General features: G+C 41.9%; 2 protein-coding genes across 3 annotated transcripts in view; one reads left to right on the top strand and one right to left on the bottom strand.

Moving 5' to 3' along the window:
* Nucleotides 1–24,923, bottom strand: part of LOC311046216 (nuclear receptor coactivator 2-like) — an 86,375-nt gene that overhangs the window by 24,471 nt on the left and 36,981 nt on the right. For both annotated transcript variants that reach the window (XM_084058399.1, XM_084058400.1), the window contains exons 5-12: nucleotides 23,925–24,102; nucleotides 23,036–23,230; nucleotides 20,241–20,348; nucleotides 19,425–19,565; nucleotides 18,937–19,084; nucleotides 17,630–18,461; nucleotides 16,846–16,994; nucleotides 15,837–16,014 (exon numbers count right to left, since the gene is read on the bottom strand). In XM_084058399.1, coding sequence (XP_083914525.1) covers nucleotides 15,837–16,014; nucleotides 16,846–16,994; nucleotides 17,630–18,461; nucleotides 18,937–19,084; nucleotides 19,425–19,565; nucleotides 20,241–20,348; nucleotides 23,036–23,230; nucleotides 23,925–24,102 — 1,929 coding nt within the window. The remainder of the gene's footprint in view (nucleotides 1–15,836; nucleotides 16,015–16,845; nucleotides 16,995–17,629; nucleotides 18,462–18,936; nucleotides 19,085–19,424; nucleotides 19,566–20,240; nucleotides 20,349–23,035; nucleotides 23,231–23,924; nucleotides 24,103–24,923) is intronic.
* On the top strand, nucleotides 11,106–12,728 carry LOC311045939 (E3 ubiquitin-protein ligase TRIM39-like; the record flags this gene model as incomplete). Its single annotated transcript, XM_084058010.1, has 2 exons — nucleotides 11,106–11,986; nucleotides 12,140–12,728. The coding sequence occupies 2 exons, from the start codon at nucleotides 11,106–11,108 to the stop codon at nucleotides 12,726–12,728; spliced, it is 1,470 nt and encodes a 489-aa protein (XP_083914136.1).

The raw sequence follows: 24,923 nt of genomic DNA, 5'->3' as shown, positions 1-24,923 counted from the left end.
TACATCGACATTATTCTGTTATAAACAGCTATTATTATTACATCTGGGCTAAACTTCCTCATTGGGAAATATCTGTCCAGTATTCTGTCCTCACACAACACAGGAGGAAATCACCTATACATTACATCACTGAGGAAATACAGGAGGATATAGGAGATTCATGCATTTCTAGACGCATCTTGTGCAGAATAATAATAATAATATAATAACTTTATTTATATAGCTCCTTTCGAAAACACATTACAAAGTGCTTTACAATGACAACAGTAAAAATCGTTTTTATATCTTTTGTACACCAATGACTGCATCTCCACCAACCCGACCATCAGGGTGATCAAGTATGCGGATGACACGACTGTGCTAGGTCTTATAAAAGGCAACGATGAGTCTGCGTATAGACAGACAGTGACCGACCTGGCTGTGTGGTGCTCTGAACACAACCTGGAGCTCAACCCACTCAAAACGGTTGAGATGGTCGTGGACTTCCGAAGAGACCCTCCCCCACTTGCACCCCTGATAGTAAACAACACGACTGTCAAGGAAGTGGAAGCCTTTAAGTTCCTCGGCACAACCATCACTAATGACCTTAAATGGGAGACGAACACCTGCTCATCATCATTAAAAGGGCCCATAGCGGGATGTTCTTCCTCAGGCAGCTGAGGAAACTCAACGTGTCTCGTCTGGTTCTGACGCAGTTTTATAGAGCCACCACAGAGAGCATCCTCTCCTCGTCCATCTCTGTGTGGTTTGGTTCAGTCTCTGCCCTTGCAAAAAACAGGCTGCAGAGAATTGTGCGTACAGCAGAGAAGCTGACTGGGCAGAGGCAGCTCTCTGTTAGTGAACTGTACAATGCCAGGGTCAGAAAGCGAGCAGGGAGGATCTTCTCGGACCCCTCTCACCCTGGAAACAGTTTAATAAAAAAAAACTCCCCTCTGGAAGGCGTTTCCGTTCTATTAAGGCCACGACTACTCGTCACCAGAACAGTTTTTTCCCTAGGGCTATTTCTCTTCTTAATAAGAAGTCATGAGCTCTATATTGTGCTGTTTTTAAGTTTATTTTTTATGCTGTTTTAAGCCTTTATTTGGCCTTTTAGAAATGTTCACTGTAGTTTTTAGAATTGTGTCATATCCTGAGTATGTTGTCTTGTTGTGCTGTCTGTTTTTCTATCCGTTGAGCTGTGCTACACCACAACAAATTCCTGTGTGTCCTTGTGATACATTTGGCAATAAAGTGATTCTGATTCTGATTCTGATTCTGATACATCCACAATAAAATAGCATAAATGAAAACATAAATTCCTAAATTAAGAAAAAGCTGTGCGATAGAAGTGAGTTATTAGCAGAGATTTTAAAGAGGACACTGGAGTGGCCAGAGAGTCATCAATAGGAAGCTGGAAACAATCACACTGAATCCCCAAAACGGTTACTGGACTATAATGAATAAGATTGAGGATGGCATGTATGGACTGCATCGGGCTCTTGCCGAATGGGATGATGTCTTCTATTCAAAGGAGCTCCAGAAAGTGGGAGTGTTTGTGGATTATGAGGAGGGTCTGGTCTCCTTTTATGACGTGGAGACCAGATTTCATCTCTACTCTTTCACTGGCTGCACCGTCACTGAGAAACTCTATCCATTCTTCGGTCCTGGTCTCAGGTATAAAGGCAAACACTGACACTGAGAATCATTGACTTTAGGTCACATGACAGTCCAAAGTCCAAAAACTAGTGATATAAAACAATATCTTAAAGGTAGGGTAAGTGATTTGCTTTTGTTAAAATAAGTGTAAAATAGCTCTACATTCTGATAGTACTCATTGCTATAGAGTGTTTGTTCAGTAAAAGGAGTCTCCCATGTCTCTCCAGCTCTTTATTAAACAGAAAATACATTTCCAGTGCTCTCTCCTGATTGGCTTAAATTGTGTCACCTACCTGAAAATGTAGTATATTCTGTTTACTAAAGAGCTGGAGAGACCCCTGTGTCCAAACAAACGCTCTGTAGCAATAATTACTATCAGAATATAGTACTTTAACCTTTTTAACAAAACAAAACAAAAAACACCCAAAAATATCACTTACCCTACCTTTAAGGAATTTGATTGAAAATGTGGTTGATGATAACAATCAAATGTTTTACATACATGCATGTATCATCACAGAGGAATTTAACAATAGTATGAGAACTATAGAGTTCTTCTCAGACAATATTCTATCCACCTAATAATAAAAAAGAGCCTGCTAAGTTTGACAGCATGAAAGGAGCCCAGTGAATGATTAACTTTTACAAGGCGTGAAACAATGAGCTCATAGTCTCTACAGAAACCTCAGATCAACAGGATTTTATCATTAACAGAGAAGGCTAAGGAAGTAGACAGGTGAGTACTGTATAGATATGATTTTCAGTATACACATAACAACAATGTCTTAAATGTCACCGTTCTTCTGAGTGTTTCAGTGAATTAACGTTAGAGTCTAAAGGGCTGTGCACACCAAGAATGATAGCTATAATGATAATGATTTGAGCACACACACTGGTGAAACTATGACTTTCTGTTGAACGTGGCACTCTGTAAATGCAGATGGATTTTGATTACGTTCATGAAATCATTCTGAAAGTAATCCCAACAATATTGTTTACCACTCTTGTTGTTGTTCAGTCGTGGTGTGGACTCCACTATCCACTTGAGTTACAACGATTCTTTAAACTACCTATGTATAGTTATCGTTATAGTTATTATTCTTTGTATGTCTGCACTAGGTTTAATGACAGCTATCAGCTATATAGAAGGTCACTTCTGCTAAGCAGCTGAAATGCTAGAACTGCTGCTGCAACATATTATAGCCTTTTATAAACATTTTCGTGATTGGCAATGTTTCCTTTGATGTTGTTTATAATGTACACCCGGAATTGACCTGAGCTCATTCAGCTGATCGTGCCAAGCCTTTGAAGTACTGCACTAGGTTTCTCAATTCCGTATACAATAGTATTAGGGATGCACCGAATATTCAGCCACCGAAACATATCGGCCGATAATGGTTAAAAAAAGCATTTTCGGCTTTCGGCCGAAAGGGTTTTAACGCCGAAAAAATATCACAGAATCGGTAAAACACCGATGTAGAGAGAACGTCTCTCTCTGTAACACACCGTCATATGGGGGAGTATAGAGCTGCAGTATAGAGCGACATTACTCCCTCCCTCACACACAACCGCACCTTCTCAACTCAAGACTCAAGTAGGAAGGAAGGAATGATACTAACGTTGTAACCGAGCTTTGCTGTTGTTAACCAAACTAGAATCCACACATGTCAGAGGGTGTAACGTTAGTAGGATAACCAGCGCTAGCCTGCGCAGCGCAAAATAATTAACACCAGCTGTAAACGCTTCTCTCCTTGATTGTGCGTGTGTGTGTGTGTGTGTGTGTGTGTGTGTGTGTGTGTGTGTGTGTGTGTGTGTGTGTGTGTGTGTGTGTGTGTGTGTCTTTTCTGAAAGGAGGTCTAATATTATTAATGTATTTTGGCTCTGTGCAATAATGCAACTGCAGACCTTATATTGCCATTTGTTAGGCTATTCAATATTTGTTTTAATTTATTGAATTAATATTTCTTTAATTTGCAATAATTCAACTGTATGGCATGCTAATGTTTTGAGACATATTGTATTTTATAAGACACAATAGTAAATAAATAATTCTACACAATTAATAAATATGTTTTAAATTACTGATTTCAATATGGACCCATTATAGTGATGACAAGTTTTGCCATAATCATGTAGCTTTACAACAGAGGCACAGGCATGACAGCAATGGTACAGAAAATATTTTTAAAAATGTATATATATATATATATATATATATTTTTTTTAATCAGCCTTTCGGTATTCGGTTTTCAGCCAGGTGTTTGCTATATTCGGTATTCAGTTTCGGCCAAGAATTTTCCATTAGGTGCATCCCTAAATAGTATGTAATGTCTATGTTCAATGCTATTATTAGTCAATGAGCCAGAGCCCCAAAATTGAGCAATGATTATCGAAAGAGTGGGCAAAACCAAACCTACATTAAATTGTTCATAGGGTCAATACGAGTAAATAAATGTATGATAACCTTTCCACAGGAGTAGCTTTTTCATGGTTATCACACATTTTGTTATTTTCCCCATACGTACATGACAGGTGAAAAAATGACACAATTTAAAAAAGACTTATCATAATGAAACTTCCTGAGTTGATTACTTACATGAAGACAATGATTTATCGTATTAAAGGTTTTCTGAAATCGTATATTTAAATATGCAAATTAGGCATTAGGAAAATATGCCCAAATTTGCATACTGTACCTTTCCTGAATCAACATTGGAACATTGGACAAAGCCAGAGTCAACATACTTATTTCATTTTGTTAAGATGTTGGAGTCAAAGGTTTTTAACGATGGAATATTCAATATCTGGCTCAATTTTGGGGCTCAGGCTCATGGACTAAATGCATAATTTGCATATTTAAATATACCATTTCAGAAAACTTGTAATACGATAAATCATTGTCTTCATGTAAGTAATCAACTCGGGAAGTTTCATTATGATAATTATTTTTTAAATGTTGTAATTTTTTCACCTGTCATGTACGTATGGGGAAAATAACAAAATGTGTGATAACCATGAAAAAGCTACTCCTGTGGAAAGGTTATCATATATTTATTTACTCGTATTGACCCTATGAACAATTTAATATAGGTTTGGTTTTGCCCACTCTTTCGATAATGAAATCTTGTCTGGCTCATATACTATATATGAGATTGTAGGTACAACTAAGAAAAGTATCATTCAAGATCAACATTTGATACTTTTACTTTTCTTCTCAGCGTATAGAAATGGCGTCTGCCAGTGTTCTCCTGTCTGAAGAGCAGTTCCTGTGTTCTATCTGTCTGGAGGTGTTCACTGATCCAATCACCACTCCATGTGGACACAACTACTGCAAAACCTGTATCACGCATCACTGGGACACTACTGATGTGTGTAAATGTCCACTATGTACCAAAACCTTTTATAGGAGACCAGAATTATTTGTTAATAAAGTTCTCTCAGAGATGGCTGATCAGTTCAGGAAGTCAAAGCAGCTCAAACAAACTTTAAACTGTAAGAAACATTTCAAACCTCTAGAGCTTTTCTGTAAGACTGACAACACGTGTGTCTGTCAGTTCTGCACTGAGTCAGACCACAAGTTACATGACATAGTATCTCTGAAAGAGGAATATGAAGGAAAGAAGGCTGAGCTGGGAAAGACAGAGGCTGAAGTTCAGCAGATGATCCAGGAGAGACAAGTGAAGATTCAGGAGGTCCAACACTCAGTCGATCTCAGCAAGAAAGATGCAGACAGAGAGATAGCAGACAGTGTTCCGATATTCACTGCTATGATCAGCTGTATTGAGAGAAGTCAGGCTGAGCTCATTGATGTGATTGAAGAGAAGCAGAAGACAACAGAGAAACATGCTGAAGGCTTCATTAAAGAGCTGCAACAGGAAATCACAGAGTTAAAGAAGAGAAGCTCTGAGCTGAATCAGCTCTCACACACTGAAGACCCCCTACCCCTCCACCTCCTCCAGAACTTCACATCCATCAACACCCCTCCACCCACCAAGGACTGGACAAATTTCAATTTGAGTCCATCATCATATATGGGGACAGTGAGACAGGCTGTGCCTCAGCTGGAGAAGACACTCAGTCAAGAGGTGGAGAAGGAGCTGTCTGATGTTGAGCTGAGGACGATCCAGCAATATGCAGTGGATGTAACTCTGGACCCTGACACGGCACACCGTGACCTCATCCTGTCTGAAGATGGAAAACAAGCGCACAACGGAGAAAGGAAGAGGAATATTGGATGGTTTCATTATGCCTTTGTCTTAGGAAAACAAAGCTTCTCCTCAGGAAAGATTTACTATGAGGTTCAGGTTAAAGACAAGATTAGGTGGCGTTTAGGAGTGGCCAGAGAGTCCATCAAAATGAATCCCCAAAACGGTTACTGGACTATAACGTTGCAGGATGGAAAGTATTGGGGCGAATCCAATGTCTTCTTCCATGTAAGAGAAGAGCTCCATAAAGTGGGAGTGTTTGTGGATTATGAGGCGGGTCTGGTCTCCTTTTATAACACAGAGACCAGAGTTCACCTCTACTCTTTCACTGGCTGCACCTTCACTGAGAAACTCTGTCCATTCTTCGGTCCTGGTCCCAATTATGATCGCAAAAACTGTGTTCCTCTGATCATCTAATTTAATCCTCAATACGTTTTAATTTAAGACAACAAATGTGTATAAGGAAAGCTTAATTAACTGGTATTTGAAATGTTTGCCTACAAAGATACACACAAGAGTTAATTGAAAATATAAACGCAAAGATTCTGATGTAATGATTGGTTCTTTAATGTAGCTGCATTTTATCAATGAATGATAGAAGATGAGAATGTAATTATAGAAGCCAGTTATTGTAATGATGTGAAAGTGCCTGTGAACCACTTCAATCTTATACTCACTTTGTAGTGCAAAGAATAAAAATAAAAATAAACTATATAACTTTATAAGTTTTTTTTAGGGTATAGTATGTTGATGTATAACTTTTTTCCATGTTATAAGCTACAAACATTCACTTTAAAATCTATATATATTAAAGATTTGCACAAGTTCTCCCGATTTAAAAAAAATAGCAGATCTACAAGCTCATAGCGCGGCACTCGGTGCCGTGCTATGAGCTTGTAGATCTGCTATTTTTGAATAGCCAAACTACAAAATATGGTTAAAGTGGTTAAAATGATTGTGACGCTATATTAACTCATTTTGCTGGGGACCCCCTGGTACACCTCCAAGGACCCCTCGGGGGTCACCGGACCCCACTGTGAGAACCAATGCTGTGAAGAATCAACTACTGACAGTCTCCAGTGCAAACAACAAGCTCTCATGTGTTCACCATGTCTCCAAAGCCATCACTACAACGTAAAGTTTTAACTCACATTGACATTACATGCCTGAAAAATAGCATTAGCAGATGATTCTCACAAGGATGTGTTGTAAGCTTGTAGATATGCTATTTTATCTGCTAAATTACTTAGTTAAGTGGTTCTCAAGCTTTTTCGTGTCAAGGGCCCCCAAATGAATATGTATTTGGCCACAGACACTCATCTGAAAACAAGCTGTGCCAGAGACCCCCCATGTGTGTTGTTATGGGGATGAATCACCCCCCCAAAAAACTTTTTTTTCTCTATAATTCATGGATATGTTTTAGTTTTTGCCGCATTCCTAAGCCAATAATGTGATGACCAGCGGACCGGTAGGCCGCGGTTCCGGTAAGATACACAAAGGAGACTCTTTGTGTCTCCTACCGGAACCGCTGCCTACCGGTCCGCTGGTCAAAAACGTTTTTGTTTAAAGTTGTATTAAATATGATCTTAATGAGATCATAATGGGGAACGCATCTGTGTCATTTTAAGATTTCTTTGGCTATTCAAAAATAGCAGATATATAGATTTACATACATGCATGTATCATCACAGAGGAATTTAACAATAGTATGAGAACTATAGAGTTCTTCTCAGACAATATTCTATCCACCTAATAATAAAAAAGAGCCTGCTAAGTTTGACAGCATGAAAGGAGCCCAGTGAATGATTAACTTTTACAAGGGGGGAAGCAATGAGCTCATATTCTCTACAGAAACCTCAGATCAACAGGATTTTATCATTAACAGAGAAGTCTAAGGAAGTAGACAGGTGAGTACCGTGTAGATATGATTTTCAGTATACACATAACATCAATGCCTTAAATGTCACCGTTCTTCTGAGTGTTTCAGTGAATTAACGTTAGAGTCTAAAGGGCTGTGCACACCAAGAATGATAGCTATAATGATAATGATTTGAGCACACACACTGGTGAAACTATAACTTTCTGTTGAACGTGGCACTCTGTAAATGCAGAGTTCATGATTACGTTCATGGAATCATTCTGAAAGTAATCCCAACAATATTGTTTAGCACTCTTGTTGTTGTTCAGTCGTGGTGTGGACTCCACAATCCACTTGAGTTACAACGATTCTTTAAACTACCTATGTATAGTTATCGTTATAGTTATTGTTCTTTGTATGTCTGCACTAGGTTTAATGACAGCTATCAGCTATATAGAAGGTCACTTCTGCTTAGCGGCTGAAATGCTGACAAATGGTAGAACTGCTGCTGCAACATATTATAGCCTTTTATAAACATTTTCGTGATTGGCAATGTTTCCTTTGATGTTGTATAATCTACACCCGGAATTGACCTGAGCTCATTCAGCTGATCGTGCCAAGCCTTTGAAGTACTGCACTAGGTTTCTCAATTCCGTATACAATAGTATTAGGGATGCACCGAATATTCAGCCACCAAAACATATCGGCCGATAATGGTTAAAAAAAGCATTTTCGGCTTTCGGCCGAAAGGGTTTTAATGCCGAAAAAATATCACGGAATGTGTAGAAGTCATACACAAACAACACAATCCGATCGGTAAAACACTGTTGTAGGGAGAACGTCTCTCCCTACAACAAGAGGGTGAGGAGGAAGAGGATGATGAGGAGGAGGAGTATAGAGCTGCTGCTGCTGCTTCTGTCAGAGTCCAGCTGACATTCCTCCCTCCCTCACACACACGACCGCACCTTCTCAACTCAAGACTCAAGTAGGAAGGAAGGAATGATACTAACTTTGTAACCGAGCTTTGCTGTTGTTAACCAAACTAGAATCCACACATGTCAGAGGGTGTAACGTTAGTAGGATAACCAGTGTGGGTGCAAATCAAGCACAGTGACCAGGGCCTTATAGAAGATACTGGAAGAATTGGAACACCAAATTGTTGCGAACGCAGCGGACGCGCCTCCGCGCAAGTGGAGCATACTATGAAACCGTGCTCTGGTTGTGTCTCTGTGTCACTGTGTGTCTGTGTGCAGTATGTCTGCACTGCCTGTGTGCAGCCAAGTAAATGTCCAATATAGACGTACCATACATCAAATGAAAGGTCTTTGAAAACTGAACACACCTGTCAAGGTTGTGTTTAAGCCCGCCCCTTCCCCCGGAAGCCACGCCCCGGAGAAGGCTCCTAAAAACTCCCCATTGAAACCCCATGTTAAATGAAAAGTGCCCGAATCGCTCCCAAACTTTTTCTACCCCCCCTAAGTGGGGGTCTACGAATAAATACTTCGGCCTCGGATTTTGGCTCCGTCCCCCGGAAGTGGGTGAAACAGCCACTTCAAACACTTTGTTGAATTGTTCAAAAACATTCAATCTTTTTTTTGGTGAATTTGTATTTTTATAAGATGCTCCTTTTAACGCAGAATTCTTTGGTATTTTATTTTTATTTTTTATTGGTTACTTTTTTTTAAATATATTTTTTTTATTATTATTATTTATTGCCTGGCTTATTTAAGCCAGGCAATAACATGTTGTGTTCTCCTCTGTAGTCCCAGTGGGGCGCAGAGGAGAACTGGCTATAATAACTGAATGATAATTAGAGACAGTGAGAATGAGATAATGGAAAATAACTAATGAGAGAAGTAGGTGGGGAACACAGAAAGATATATATGGTTTGGGAGAGATAGAGAGGAGTCAGAGAGATTAGCGCGTCGACATTGTTTGCTGTAACGCTGAAGCTTGCTGAACTTGCTGTAATAAACTCTTTGCTGATATAACTCACTTCAAGTTTGATAGTGCTTCATTCTACCAATCCATCTTAGTTGAAGACCAAAGGATCCCTCAGGTAATTAACCCGACACCAGTGCTAGCATGCGCAGCGCAAAATAATTAACACCAGCTGTAAACGCTTCTCTCCTTGATTGTGTGTGTGTGCGTGTCTGTCTGTGTCTGTGTGTATTTGTTTTAATTTTTTGAATTAATATTTCTTTAATTTGCAATAATTCAACTGTATGGCATGCTAATGTTTTCAGACATATTGTATTTTATTACGACATAATAGTAAATAAATAATTCTACACAATTAATAAATATGTTTTAAATTACTGATTTCAATATGGACCCATTATAGTGATGACAAGTTTTGCCATAATCATGTATGTAAAGGTTGACCAAGCGGCCAAGGCTCCAAAAATGAACAAGTTCAGAATTTGCAGATTGTTGAGTTTTATTTCTCTCACGCCTCCGGAAACCAGTCCAATATGCAACAGGTAGACGTGGAAAAATAGACTTACAAAAATTATAGAATTACTTAAAGCACAACTAAAGACAACAAACCATACAGTGACTGCACAACAAGGCTATCCCTTAACTAAGGGCCCTGGCAGCTCTGTCTCACGGCTGTTAACGCTTTGCTTGCCAAGTTCAACTAACTGACTGTCGCTTGCAGCCTCCCTTAAACAGGGAGTGGATCCTACCACAAGCACAGAAACAATTAACCTCAAAATTAGCTTATCTACAAGCTTACAACTATCTGATGAATAAATAACCTACCAAATAAATAGATGTTGTACGTTAAACTAAACACCATTTTGGGTTTGCATTTACTTCAAAAAGACATAGAAATACTTTGCTCATTAACATTGTCACACACCCCTCCTCCTCTACTGTACATGGCACGTTCCACCCCTTCTTAAACCCAAACCCAGAGGGTGCCAGTACTGCAGAGGAAAGACCAGGTGACAAACAAACATTTCAGATCAGTTCCAATACACAGTGTTTAAATAAACAAAGTTTGAACCCCTGAAGTCTGTGTCATTTCTACATTGAATACAGGTAAAAATCATATGCTACAAATAGTCCCTTCCCTCTTAGTGTGTTTATGTATAGGGCACAGGCTGCCCCGTGACAATGTAGCTTTACAACAGAGGCACAGGCATGACAGCAATGGTACAGAAAATGTTTTAAAACATGTATATATATAAAAATAAAAATAAATCGGCCATTCGGTTTTCAGCCAGGTGTTTGCTATATTCGGTATTCAGTTTCGGCCAAGAATTTTCCATTCGGTGCATCCCTAAATAGTATGTAATGTCTATATTCAATGCTATTATATGAGATTGTAGGTACAACTAAGAAAAGTATCATTCAAGAACAACATTTGATACTTTTACTTTTCTTCTCAGCGTATGGAAATGGCGTCTGCCAGTGTTCTCCTGTCTGAAGAGCAGTTCCTGTGTTCTATCTGTCTGGAGGTGTTCACTGATCCAATCACTACTCCATGTGGACACAACTACTGCAAAACCTGTATCACGCATCACTGGGACACTACTGATGTGTGTAAATGTCCACTATGTAGCAAAACCGTTTATAGGAGACCAGAATTATTTGTTAATAAAGTTCTCTCAGAGATGGCTGATCAGTTCAGGAAGTCAAAGCAGCTGACACAAACTTCCAGCACAAACCAAGAACCTGCTAAACCTGATGAAGTCTCCTGTGACATCTGTACTGAGACCAAACTCAAGGCACTGAAGTCCTGCATGGTGTGTCTGGCCTCCTACTGTGAGACTCACTTGGAGCCTCATCAGAGAGTTATATTGTTAAAACAACATAGACTAATCAACCCTGTAAAGAACCTTGAAGTCTTTATGTGTAAGAAACATATCAAACCTCTGGAGCTGTTCTGTAAGACTGACAACATGTGTGTCTGTCAGTTCTGCACTGTGTCAGACCACAAGTTACACGACATTGTATCTCTGGAAGACGCATATGAAGGAAAGAAGGCAGAGCTGGGAAAGACAGAGGCTGAAGTTCAGCAGATGATCCAGGAGAGAAAAGTGAAGATTCAGGAGGTCAAACACTCAGTAGAGCTCAGCAAGAAAGATGCAGACAGAGAGATGGCAGACAGTGTGCAGGTCTTCACTGCTCTGATCAGCTGTATTGAGAGAAGTCAGGCTGAGCTCATTGATGTGATTGAAGAGAAGCAGAAGACAACAGAGATACATGCTGAAGGCTTCATAAAAGAGCTGCAACAGGAAATCACTGAATTAAAGAAGAGAAGCTCTGAGCTGATTCAGCTCTCACACGCTGAAGACCCCCTCCACCTCCTCCAGAACTTCACATCCATCAACACCCCTCCACGCACCAAGGACTGGACAAATGTCAATTTACATCCATCATCATATGGGACATTGAGACCAGCTGTGGCTTGGCTGGTGCCGACACTCAGTCAAGAGCTGAAGAAGGAGCTGTCTGATGTTGAGCTGAGGACAATCCAGCAATATGCAGTGGATGTAACTCTGGACCCTGACACAGCACACTATGAACTCATCCTGTCTGAGGATGGAAAACAAGCACATCACAGAGAATGGAAGATGCTCCCAGGAAAGAAGAACAGATTCTGTCATCATGCCTTTGTCTTAGGAAAACAAAGATTCTCCTCAGGAAGGTTTTACTATGAGGTTCAGGTTAAAGACAAGACTCAGTGGCTTTTAGGGGTGGCCAGAGAGTCCATCAATAGGAAGCTGGAAACAATCACACTGAATCCCCAAAACGGTTACTGGACTATAATGAATACGATTAAGGATGGATTGGATGGAATGCATCGGGCTCTTGACGAATGGGGTTGTGCCTTCTATGCAGAGGAGCTCCATAAAGTGGGAGTGTTTGTGGATTATGAGGCGGGTCTGGTCTCCTTTTATGACGCGGAGACCAGAGTGCATCTCTACTCTTTCACTGGCTGCACCTTTACTGAGAAACTCTATCCATTCTTCGGTCTCAAGTATAAAGGCAAAATAAAGATCTGTGATCTAATTTAATCCTCAATAAGTTTTCATTTAAGACAACAAATGTGTATAAGGAATGCCTAATTGACTGGTATTTCAAATCAAGACGTTTTACTGTAACAGTCACAGATACATTTTATTGAAATACAAGAAATACATTGTACGTGTCTGAAATGCATCTAGAGACTAATATGGTAAATTCAATTATCCATTGAAGCATTATACTTTCTACTTTGGATATTCAAAAACAGCAGAAGCTCACTGGGAAACAAACACACACACACACACACACACACACACACACACACACACACACACACACACACACACACACACACACACACACACACACACACACACACACACACACACACACACACACACACACATTTTGGCCTACAATGACACACACAAAACAGGGATGCCACAGTTAAAGTGGTTAAAGTGTATTTCCTGTCTGTGAGATTGTTGAAATGATGTCTACATTGATTTCTTGGTCACTTGATTGCATATATACAGTATATAATTAATTTTATGTTATTCAAGTTTAAGTTAAACTCAACATTTTCATTCAGTTCATTAATATGCAAGTGTAATACCTATCAGGAATAACAACAATATTGTATTGTCAGTGCCTTGTATTTAAATGCAAATACTACAGAAGAGTTAATTGAACATATAAATGCAATGATTCTGATGTTAACGATTGGTTCTTTTATGTAGCTGCATTTTATCAAGGAATGATATAAGATGAAAATGTGATAACAGAAGCCAGTAATTGTAATTATGTGATAATGCCTGTGAAGCTATCAAAAATATCAGATATACAAGCTCATAGTGCGACACAGAGTGCCGCGCTATGAGCTTGTAGATCTGCATTTGTTACTCAAATCTTTGCTTCTGGGGGTCCATGGAACGAAATATTTTGAGATGGGGGTCGACGGCCAAATACATATCATTTTGGGTGGTCCTTGACATGAAAAAGTTTGAGAACCACTGATATTATAGCAACATAAGTGTTTCAGAAAACTGTTAGGATTTAGAAGACACAAGTTCAGACTCAATTTTCTGGGGACCCCCTGGTACCCCTCCAAGGACCCCATGGGGTCCCCGGACCCCACTGTGAGAACCAATGCTGTGAAGAATCAACTACTGACAGTCTCCAGTGCAAACAACAAGCTCTCATGTGTTCACCATGTCTCCAAAGCCATCACTGCAATGTAAAGTTTTAACTCCTATAGAGCTTGGTTCCACTCTTTGCTGTAAGCTTGTAGATATGCTATTTTCACTATTAAATCACTTAGTTTGGTGGTTCTTTTTCATACCAAAGACCCTCAAATTAATATGCATTTGGCCGCAGACACCCATTTGAAAACATGCTGCGCCAGAGAACCCCCATTTGTGTTGTTAAAATGTTTCAAGAAAGATTCCAAAAATGTTGATGTTCTGAAAATTGCAGATTTACAAGCAAGATCCCCCTCAAGGACCCCATGGGTACGCCGGACCCCACTTTAAGAACCACCGATTTAGTTTGATTATCTAGAGCACCCCTGATTAATACATTTATTTTTTTTAGTTTAACGTTTTATTAAATATTTGATTGATCATAATGGGATCATAATGGGGAACGCATTTGTGTCATTTTAAGATTTATTTGGCTATTCAAAAATAGCAGATATACAAGCTCATATATTACCTTATGACCTACCTTGTATATCTGCTATATATTTTTTTTATCGTGAAAATTTGTGCAAATCTTTGAATATGTATATTTCAAACATTTGTAAAATGTATTGTTTCAGGGACCCCTGAAGCAAAGATTTGAGTTACAAATTACAAAAACCTTGCACACATTTTCACATTTTTTTCTCCAAAATAGCAGATCTACAAGCTCATAGCGCGGCACTCGGTGCCGCGCTATGAGCTTGTAGATCTACTATTTTTGAATAGCCAAAGAAATCTAAAATGACACATATGCACCCCTAATTAATAAAAAAATGTTTAGTTTAAAGATGTATGTATTTGATTGATCATAATGGGATCAATCTCCCCTCCATTCTGGGGATGGGAGGGGAATCCTCCACAGCTCTCTGATTGGCCGGCTGATGAGTAGAGGAGGTGCTAAAAATAGCCGGGTGACACTAATGAGGTCATGTGATGTAAGACACACTCTGCAGCTCTGCATGGTGGTCACATGACGCACGCACACACACACACACACACACACACACACACACCAATGTAGTGGCAGGGTGACCTGCTGTTGGCAAGCTACTGTAAATTTGTGTTTCTCTCTCTCTCTCTCTCTCTCTCTCTCTCTCTCTCTCTCTCTCTTTCCTCCTCCTTTTACAAATGTTCTCTCCTCCCCTGGCATCACACAACACACACACACACACACACACACACACACACACACACACACACACACACACACACACACACACACACACACACACACACACACACACACACACACACACACAAATTGTACATCTGTGTGCACATGTGCTGGCTGACACACGCACGCACTCACGCACGCACACACAGTATTTGTACAGAGAGAGGTTGTTGTAGAGATACTTTCTCTGCAGCAGTTTCAGGGTTCGTCAAGGACTGTACACACACACACACACACACACACACACACACACACACACACACACACACACACACACACACACACACACACAGGTGTAATCACACACGGGTCTAATCTCTCCAGTCAACCAGTGTTCTATGCCAGTGGCTCTCAAACATTTTCATGTCAAGGACCCCCCCAAATTGATGTATTTATTTGGCTGTGGACCCCCATCTGAAAATGATTTGTGCCAGGGACCCACCAGAAGAGAAGATCTGTGTAAAAATGTATTCTTCCTTAATTATTCAGAATTTTCCAATACTTTCAAGATTTGTATTTGTTTTTTCAAAAATGGCAGCTGCACTAGCTCTGAACTTGTATATCTACTATTTTTTGAATATCCAAGGTATAAAACATGGATATAGTGGTAAAAATAATTGTGATGCTACTTTTTGCCCCTTGAAACCTCCCCAAGGACCCCCTGGAGGTCCCTGGACCCCACTTTGAGAATCACTGCTCTATATGCTACAAATACAAAAGAAAACATCATCCTCGTCCCTCACCTGGTTGGACGTGTTGTATCCGGGATCGTCTGGATTCTCCGTCTTCACAGCGGCGGCGGCCATTTTCAAAGCGGCCTCCATTTTGGCGGCTTTCTCCTCGGCCCCGTTGTCGTCCTTGTCCAGGAGGTAGCGCAGCAGCGCGTTGTCCTTCTTCTTGGGGCTCCCGGGGGCCTCCGGTCTGGGGGCCACACACCAAGGTTATTATAGTTATCTAATATACATAATACATATATATATAACTAAATAACTCAAACTAGAATTGAAAAACCAAAAAAAGGGTTTTGCAAAAAATAATAGCTAACTGAAACTGTATTGTGTGCAGTGGTGGAAAAAAACTCATGTATTTTACTGAAGTAAAAGTAGCAATACCACAATATAAAAATACTCTGTTACAAGTAAAAGGCCTGTGTTCAAAATGTTACTTGAGTAAAAGTACAAAAGTATTGGCTTCAAAATATACTAGTACCAAAAGTAAAAGTACTAAAATGTTTGAAAATAGAAGATCTACAAGCTCACAGATCGGCTATTTTCAAATAGCCTAGGTATAAAATAGGGCTAAAGTGGTTAATGTATGTTTTATAATGTAATAGTTTATATCTGCAAAGTAACTAGTAACTAAAGTTTTCAAATAATTGTAGTGGAGTAAAAGTACAATATTTGCCTCTGATATGTCGTGGAGTAGAAGTAAAAGTATTGAAAATTGGAAATACTCCAGTACAGTAAAAACACCTAAAAAATGTACTTAAATACAGTTCTTTAATAAATGTACTTAGTTACTTTACACCCCTGTTTGTGTGTTTACAAAACTAACTCAATTCATAGAGAAATTGTCCTTAGTTTTAGTCTTTGTCATTTAGCTGTGCCAGTTGTCAAAACCTTATAATTGGTCTTTTTGTATCTCGCCCCTGACTACCCCATAATACAATAAATAAAGCAAACTAAAAACTAAACTAATTGAAATTGAAAACATTAAGTCAAAAGGAAATTAACAATTCCAAACTCTAAAAACCTTGGGGTGGACTCCCCCGGGGCGGCCATGTTGTTGCCTGGTGTGTCCGGAGCGCCAGGGTCCTTTCCGGTTGCTTCCGCCGTCAGCTTGGCGAGCTCCACCGGCGAGCTGCTGTTCTGAAGCAGCCGATGCAGAATCTTGTGCTTCTCCTTTAATGACAGAGCAACAGAGAATTTAAATGGACGTGAAACAGGTAATCAAACTGACCACTAGGTAGGGTAAGTGATATTCTTTTGATAAAATAAGTGTTAAATAGCTCTATAATATTATTATACTCATTATTGTATTTGTTCAGTAACAGGTGTTACTGAACTGTTTCTCCAGCTCTTTATTAAAGAGAAAATGCATTTTCAGGTCAGGATACCAATTTTATCCAATGACACAGGATAAAGATTAAACAAGTGAAATTGTCAAGTCATGACACTAAAGAAATGAGCAGCACTATAACATTGAAGCTGATAAATGGGTACTGTCTCCTGATTGGCTGAAATTAGCAACCCACCTGCAAATGTTTATTAAAGAGCTGGAGAGATGGGGAGTCCCCTGTTACTATATCAGAACATAGGCTATAGGCATAGTGCTTTAATCTTTTAACAAAAAAAAAAGTTTTGTTTTAACCCAAAAATGATCACTCACCCTACTAAACTTTTAACTACCGTAATCCATTCTTCTACCTGTACAGTCACCTTTTCATTACTATTCTCATTTTAAGTAATTTCCATATAATGATATATTATTGTGTGTGTGTACATATCTGAAGTTGGTCCTTTGTCTGTTGCACTACCTTTAATGAGCTGGAGTGGTTAGGCCCCGCCCCGACTCCGCCCATGCTATGGTCCTTGCAGTCGGGGTCCTCGTCGGTGGCGTGTGGCGAACGGGGCTCGGCGTGTTCGGGGGGCTTGGTGGTGAGGAGCTGCAGGAGCTTGGTGTGACCTTTGGTACTGAGGAGGCGGGCCTGAGCGTCCGTGAGGTCACCTAACGGACCGCCAGCTCCCAGGCCCTCGGGGAGGTGGTCCTTCGACTCCACCGCGTCCCCGTCGTCGCGCGACACGGAGTCGTCCGGTCCGCCCGAACCCCCGAGGGCGGCGTCTTCAGAGCTAGCATCGTTCTTAGCTAGCTGGCTAGCGCTACTGCTGTTGTTGCTGCTGCTGCCGCCGCCGCTTGGCGACATGGGGCTCTGGAGGCCTGGTGGCAGCTTCCTGTCGGCTGACTCTGAACTCTGCCCCTCCGCAAGGCCCTGGGAAACCCTGTGTGCCGGGCTGGGGACCTGCAGTGCACTGAGGGAACTGCTGTTGAGAACATTGCCTGGTGCTGCACTGCTGCTGCTGCTCACCGGTGGTGAGTGGCGCCCCCCTGTGGAGAACGGGCCCCCAGATGGATTGTGGGCGGGGCTTTGGCGGTGATGAGGGGAGAGCGCGGGGCCGCTATGTGGCGAGGGGCTGCCGGGCGCCCGGTTGGCGTTGGCGTTGCTGGCGACCGTTCCGTCGGGGGATGGGGAGGGGGCGCCCGGAGTGGTGGTGGGCGGGACCATGGAGGAGACCCCACTGCTGCTTATTGGCTTGCCTGACGCCTGGCAACCGGGGGCGTCGGCATTCAGACCGCAGACATTCTGTTCCCTGTGGAAAAAAGACATAAATAGAAAGAGAACACATCTGATGTTTGTTGGGTCGATGCTGGAATAAAGTCACTTCACCCATTTTCAACCGTATCTTCATATAACTGGTCCTCACTCACTAATGTTCATTATAAGATGGCACCATTTCTGTGTACTTGTTCTGCATATTATTGGTGGGATACGAACAGTTCAATAACCTGCCTACGAGAAAACCTAACCTTAACCCTAACCTCATAAACACTATGCCTAAACCTAACCTCGTTCCCAGCCTCACTCATCTGCGAAGAGAAGAGCCTGGTCACGACCTAAACAAGCGAGTGTCTATAGGGGCAGGACTTCCGTTGTACGTGTTTCCCCCGGAAACAATATTTTTTGACCAATCACAACACTTGTTTCATTCATGGAAACAGATTAGACAGACAGACAGACAGACAGACAGACAGACAGACAGACAGACAGACAGACAGACAGGGTACCTGTGCAGGATGTGTATGGACATGTAGAACTGAGGTTCGTTGTTGTTGGGGGAGCGCAGCAGCTTGCTCTTGGTGTGAGCAGAGACGATGGTCCCGTCAGACAGAGAGAAGCGATACAACGGACTGAGAGCGTGGCCCTGTGTGAGGACTGAGAACACACACACACGCACGCACACACACACACACACACACACACACCGTTACACTTCTTATCAATTATTTACATTGCTAGATTAGATTTTCTACACTGCTGTAGCACGCTTATGGGTTCACGTTTTTTTTTTTTTTGTGTGACTATTCATGGCCGACCCCTGGCAGCAGTGTGTGTGCCAGGTTTGGTGCAGATCGGAGCAACGGTGCGCCTCGCAAGTCGGGACATTAAGGGACATTACAGGCCGTCCACCGCGCGTGCGTGTGTGTGTGTGTGTGTGTGTGTGTGTGTGTGTGTGTGTGTGTGTGTGTGTGTGTGTGTGTGCGTGTGGTCTCACCATCTTGCAGGTGTTTCTTGGCGTAGGAAACGTCTCCCTCGTTGCTCAGGTGGAACCTCTGGATGCAGCGTCTCACCAGGTCCTCCCATCCTGGACGCATGGACGCCCGCAGCACGCTGGTGTCCAGAGACGTGATGGTACCTGGAGGACAGACGCAAAAGGACACACGTCTTTTATATACCGTCCATCCATCCACTCATGATCCATGCATCCATCAATGGATGCGTTGCTGTCGGGTGGAAACCTTGTATGTCCAAAACCGTTCCTTTTATCATCATTTTAAAATCGATTTTTCATATCGTTCAACTTCTGTGCAAAACTTGTATGATCAAGTAGGGCATTAAAATGACAAAAAAAATTACATAACAAGTTTAAATATGGAGATACAAGGTTTGAGGTACTTTTACTTTACTGGAGTATTTCCAAATGTCTATACTTTTACTCTACTCTACTACATCTCCGAGGTAAATATTGTACTTTTACTCTACTGCAATTATTTGAAAACCTTAGTTACTAGTTACTTTGCAGATATAAATTATTACATTATAAAACATACATTAACCACTTTAGCCCTATTCTATACCTAGGCTATTTGAAAATAGCCGATCTACAAGCTCACAACGTGTCACATCACGACGCATTGTGAGCTTGTAGATCTGCTATTTTCAAACATTTTAGTACTTTTACTTTTGGTAGAGACATAACAATACTGACACACACACGCGCGCACACGCGCACACGCACACGCACACACACACACACACACACACACACACACACACACACACACACACACACACACACACACGCACGTACCCTGGAGGTCTTGGCGCGTGGTGAAGCTCTCGTAGGCGTGCTGCAGCGCCGCCTGTCTCTCAGTGGCAGGAACCCTCCGTGCAACGCAGATCAAACAGGACTGCAGCTCTGCAGAGCAGAGACACAACAAAGCCTCATGTAACAGTACGGCTCTTTTCCACTGTGAAGGGTTAAACCCATAACCTTCCATAACCCCAAACCAGGCGGCAAGGCCCATAAGGGTCCGTTTGGCTCATATTCCTAACTATCAATCATTTGGCTCCTCCAGGAACCCACTCAAGGACCCCTGGGGGTCCCCGGACCCCACATTGAGAAGAGGATCAGTGCCCACATACCTGTCAAACTACTTCTCTAGGGTGACACCAGAAGGAGCTCATCTGACCTTGTTCCCCCCAAAATCCAAATACGCAGCAATCCTAACATTTTTTTGGAATGTTGCTACATCAGTGGCTCTCAAACCTTTTCATGTCATGGGCCCCCAAAATAATGTGTATTTGGCCGCGGACCCCCATCTGAAAATATGTTGTTCCAGGGACCCCCCAGAAGCAAAGATTTGAGTTACAAATGTTCGCTTTAAAAACATATATATTCAAAGATTTGCACAAACTTTGACGATTTTTCAAAAATAGCCAAACTCTAAACTAACTCAACAATGGCTGATCCCCAAATACAGGTGAGCTTAAATACAGGTGAGCATAGTTTAACTCCTGGAACACCTTGGTAGTAGAATCCTCTGCCCCCAACCCCTCCTTTCTCTGTAAATATACCTTTTTCTGATCTACAAGCTCACAACGCCTCGTGTTTTGCGAGGCGTTGTGAGCTTGAAGCCCTGCCTGTCACTCAAGGAGTCTGACAGACCTGCCCGAGAAGCCTAGAAAAATATGTACACCAATATGTATTGTACATTGTATATATTACCGATGAATTGAGTATGGACCACAATGGAAACAACTGTTGTGTTATCCTTTTAGCATAAACTTTGACTGTACAACCTGTATTGTTAACACACCTGTTAATAATTAAGTATTATATTGTTGCTGTCGGAACAGAAACCTCTTATCACCATCTTTTAACTTTTTGTGTTTTTTCGTAAATTAAAGGAGTAGTTCGCCCAAAAAATTACTCTCCCCTTGAAGCATTGAATTCATGGAGATCTTTTTGTATCCGGTAGGAGACTCAAAGGACACTCTTTGAGTCTCCTATACACCCGGTCATCAAATTATTGGCTCAGGAATGCAATAAAAACTAAAAAATCGCCATGAATTCAAGGCTTCATGCGGTGTGGAATTGATAGAAAATAAGTAATTTTTTGGGTGAACTATTCCATTCCATATGAGGTTTCCACACGACAGAGACCATAGTATTATTCCTACCTATACCACAGCCTACAGCCTCCTAGCAGACACACTGTCTATATTCTGTCAGGGGACACATTAAAGCAGACTAAAATTAAACCAGACGCCATTTCTGTACTTAGTACCACAGAGACAGCCTGTGTGTGTGTGTGCGTGTGCGTGTGCGTGTGCGCTCGCGTGCGTGCGTGCGTGCGTGTGTGAGTGTGTGACAGACTAATTAATCCATCTCTGTGGACGTAAAAAAAAGTAGGGGAGAAATAGAAAAGAGGAGCATGGAGACGAAAGGAGGACAGGACACGAGAGAGAGAGAGAGAGAGAGAGAGAGAGAGAGAGAGAGAGAGAGAGAGAGAGAGAGAGAGAGAGAGAGAGAGAGAGAGAGAGAGAGAGAGAGACAGACAGAGAGAGAGACAGAGAGAGAGAGATAGAGATAGAGATAGAGATAGAGATAGAGATAGAGATAGAGAGAGAGAGAGAGAGAGAGAGAGATGGGAAGATGACAGGAGTGGGGGATGGAAGGAGGCTCTTTTTGACTACAACAACTAAGCTAACAGTGCTGTGTATTTCACAGATTGTGGATTTGTTTCCAGACGCTATGGAACTGCACACTCACTCCCAGTTTTCCGCCGTAATCTGAAGACTCACCTCTTCAGACTCCATCCTATAGTTTGTATAGTTTCAATGTATAGAATATTTATTTTTTGATATTATACTGTTTACCCTGATGCTAGATTCTTCGTTTATCTATGATCCTAGTTTACTGAGGCACTACACTGTCTCTATGCATTTGATCTACTGTATGTGTTTACCTTGCTTACTGTAAGCAAGGTAAACACATAAAAAATAGCCGATCACATATAGAAATAGCCGACACTACAAGCTCACAAAGCAGCGAGGCGTTGTAGAGCTTGTAGATCTTGTCACAATTTTTGTGGAACCGTGGAACTGTGGAACCGGAATATTTTTGTGGAACAGAATATTTATCTGTGGAACCGAGTCAAACTGAATGTAATGCCTCAACTCCTATAATTCCAAGTGCTTGTCGGGGTGGAGTTCAAATATGAATATTTTGGGGGATGGCAGCTTGAAAAAGTTGAGAATCACAGGCTTATAGTATGATGATGATGATGATGATGATAATGATGATGATGATGATGATGATGATGATTCTATTTTAGTTGAATTGTGGTGTTTTTAACGGAGACATTGCAACGTAATTTCGTTCTGCTGTGCATCTCCGATGTAAAGCTTATATGAATGAGAAATAAAGACGAACTTGAACGGGTTCTGAAAAGTTTCAGGTTATGGTAGGGTCTGGGTTACCCTCCGAAAAGAGCCATTAGTTAAAGAACAGCAAAAGAGGAATGGGTGAGAGAGAGGAACACTCATGCACGCACGCAAACACACACACACACACGCACACACACACGTGTGTGTGTTTACCTTCCCCATCCTCTCTGATGGACTTGGGTTCAGACACAGCGAAACACTGCATGGTCTCATAGGTGTGCTGGAGCGCTGCCCCCTGCTGGTCAGGGGGCAGCGGCGCGCCGCCGCCGTCCGCCTGGGGGTTCACCAACATGCGACACGTGAAGGTGTGGCTGTTCCTATTGGCCGCATCGTTGCCACGGCGATTGACTGCACGGAGAGGAGAGAGAGACAGAGAGAGAGAGACAGACAGAGAGAGAACATTAGACCAGTGGTTCTCAATCCTTTTCATGTCACATTAATATGTATTTGGTCGCGGGAAATGTATTTCCGTGAACGTAAATGACGAACAGATGACAGCTTCCGTTCTCGGCTTTCGGGAGGTGCAGTTCCAGTCTCTATATAGCATTGGTTCTCAAAGTGAGGTCCGGGGACCCCCAGGGGTCCTTGAGGGAGTTCCAGGGAGTCCCCAGCTAAATGATAGATTAGGAACCAAATGGACCCTTATGGGTCTGTAACTCAGAGAGTGTACAAATGGAACCAAATGGACCCATTTGTACACTCTCTGAGTTACATTAACATTGATTTTTCAATATAAATTGGGGTCCCAGAGATAGAAATGTCATTAAATGGGGGTCCGTAGCCCAATAATGCATGTCAAACTGGGGGTCCTTGAAATTAAAATGGTTGAGAATCACTGCCAGAGCCGTAAAGATCTTCTCTTATGGGGGTCCCTGGCATATATTTTCAAATGGGGGTCCGCGGGTTAATAAGTGTCAATTTGGGGGGTCCTTGACATGAAAAAGTTTGAGAACCACTGCTAAATTAGGGCCGCTACGCCGGCAGTCCGGGGGCCCTGTGTCAGCGCTCTGACGTCGGATCGGGGGGTTCGGGGAGCGCTCACCGTGGTTCCTGGGCAGCAGGTTCTTGATGAAGTGCGCGTGGTCCCCGACGTGCAGCACGTTGTACACGCTGCTGTCCATCAGGGCCTCCTGCTGGTAGCGCAGGTAGCGCGACACGTTCTCCGACACGAACACCATGTTGCCCTCCGCGTTCACCACGAAGAAGAAGCCGTCCAGCGCCTGCATAGGAACGAGACGGGAGGGAAAACGCTGCAGATGGTTTCTTTCTTTCTTACTGACGAGTAGGCCCTGATCAAGATAAGGTTGAGACGCAATGTGATAGAATAATAACTTGGCAATAGGCTCTATGCACAGCAGTCATTTTGGAGAAAAATTGGGCCTCTTCTGACTTCCTTCACAGGTGTTATCAATGATACTAATGAAGGCTCTGTTCCATTCTGGTCAGGGTGCTGATATTGTGCATGTTGGCTCACTAGAAATACTTAAGGGTCTCAAAGTGTGGTCCAGGGACCCTCATGGTTCCTTGAGAGGGTGTAACTCTGAGAGTGTACAAATGGAACCAAATGGACCCTCCCGGGTCCATTTGGTTCCATTTGTACACCAGAGTTATGGGGGTCCTTGAAATTAAAAAGTTTGAGAACCACTGTGCTACACTAAATGGAACAGAGCCTTCATTAGTGTCATTGGTAACACCTGTGAAGGAAGCGAGGAAGGGGCCCAATTTTTGTCCAATATGGCTGCTGTGCATAGAGCCTATACTAACTTAGCTAATACTTGAGATGCCCATTCGTCAACACCACCAGAACCCAAGTCAAAAGAAGAGCTGAGTTCAGGAGACTGACTGTCAAGTGAACTCAAACTATATTTCGCGACGTTTGTTTTACTAATTGTACTAGTGTTTGACTGAAATAAAACGATCCACTTCTCACTGTTGGTTCACTCAAATGTGAACTGGTTCGCATTTCAACACGACTACGTTGAGTTGTTTTCTGTTTACAACGTGGAACCTCAGGTGGATATACCTCATGTCCAAAACTGTT

This window comes from Gymnoscopelus microlampas (genome assembly GCF_963454915.1).
Source record: "Gymnoscopelus microlampas genome assembly, chromosome: 5".
Classification (NCBI taxonomy): domain Eukaryota; kingdom Metazoa; phylum Chordata; class Actinopteri; order Myctophiformes; family Myctophidae; genus Gymnoscopelus; species Gymnoscopelus microlampas.
Note: the sequence above shows the minus strand (reverse complement) of the source record. Positions and strands in the feature narration are given on the sequence as shown.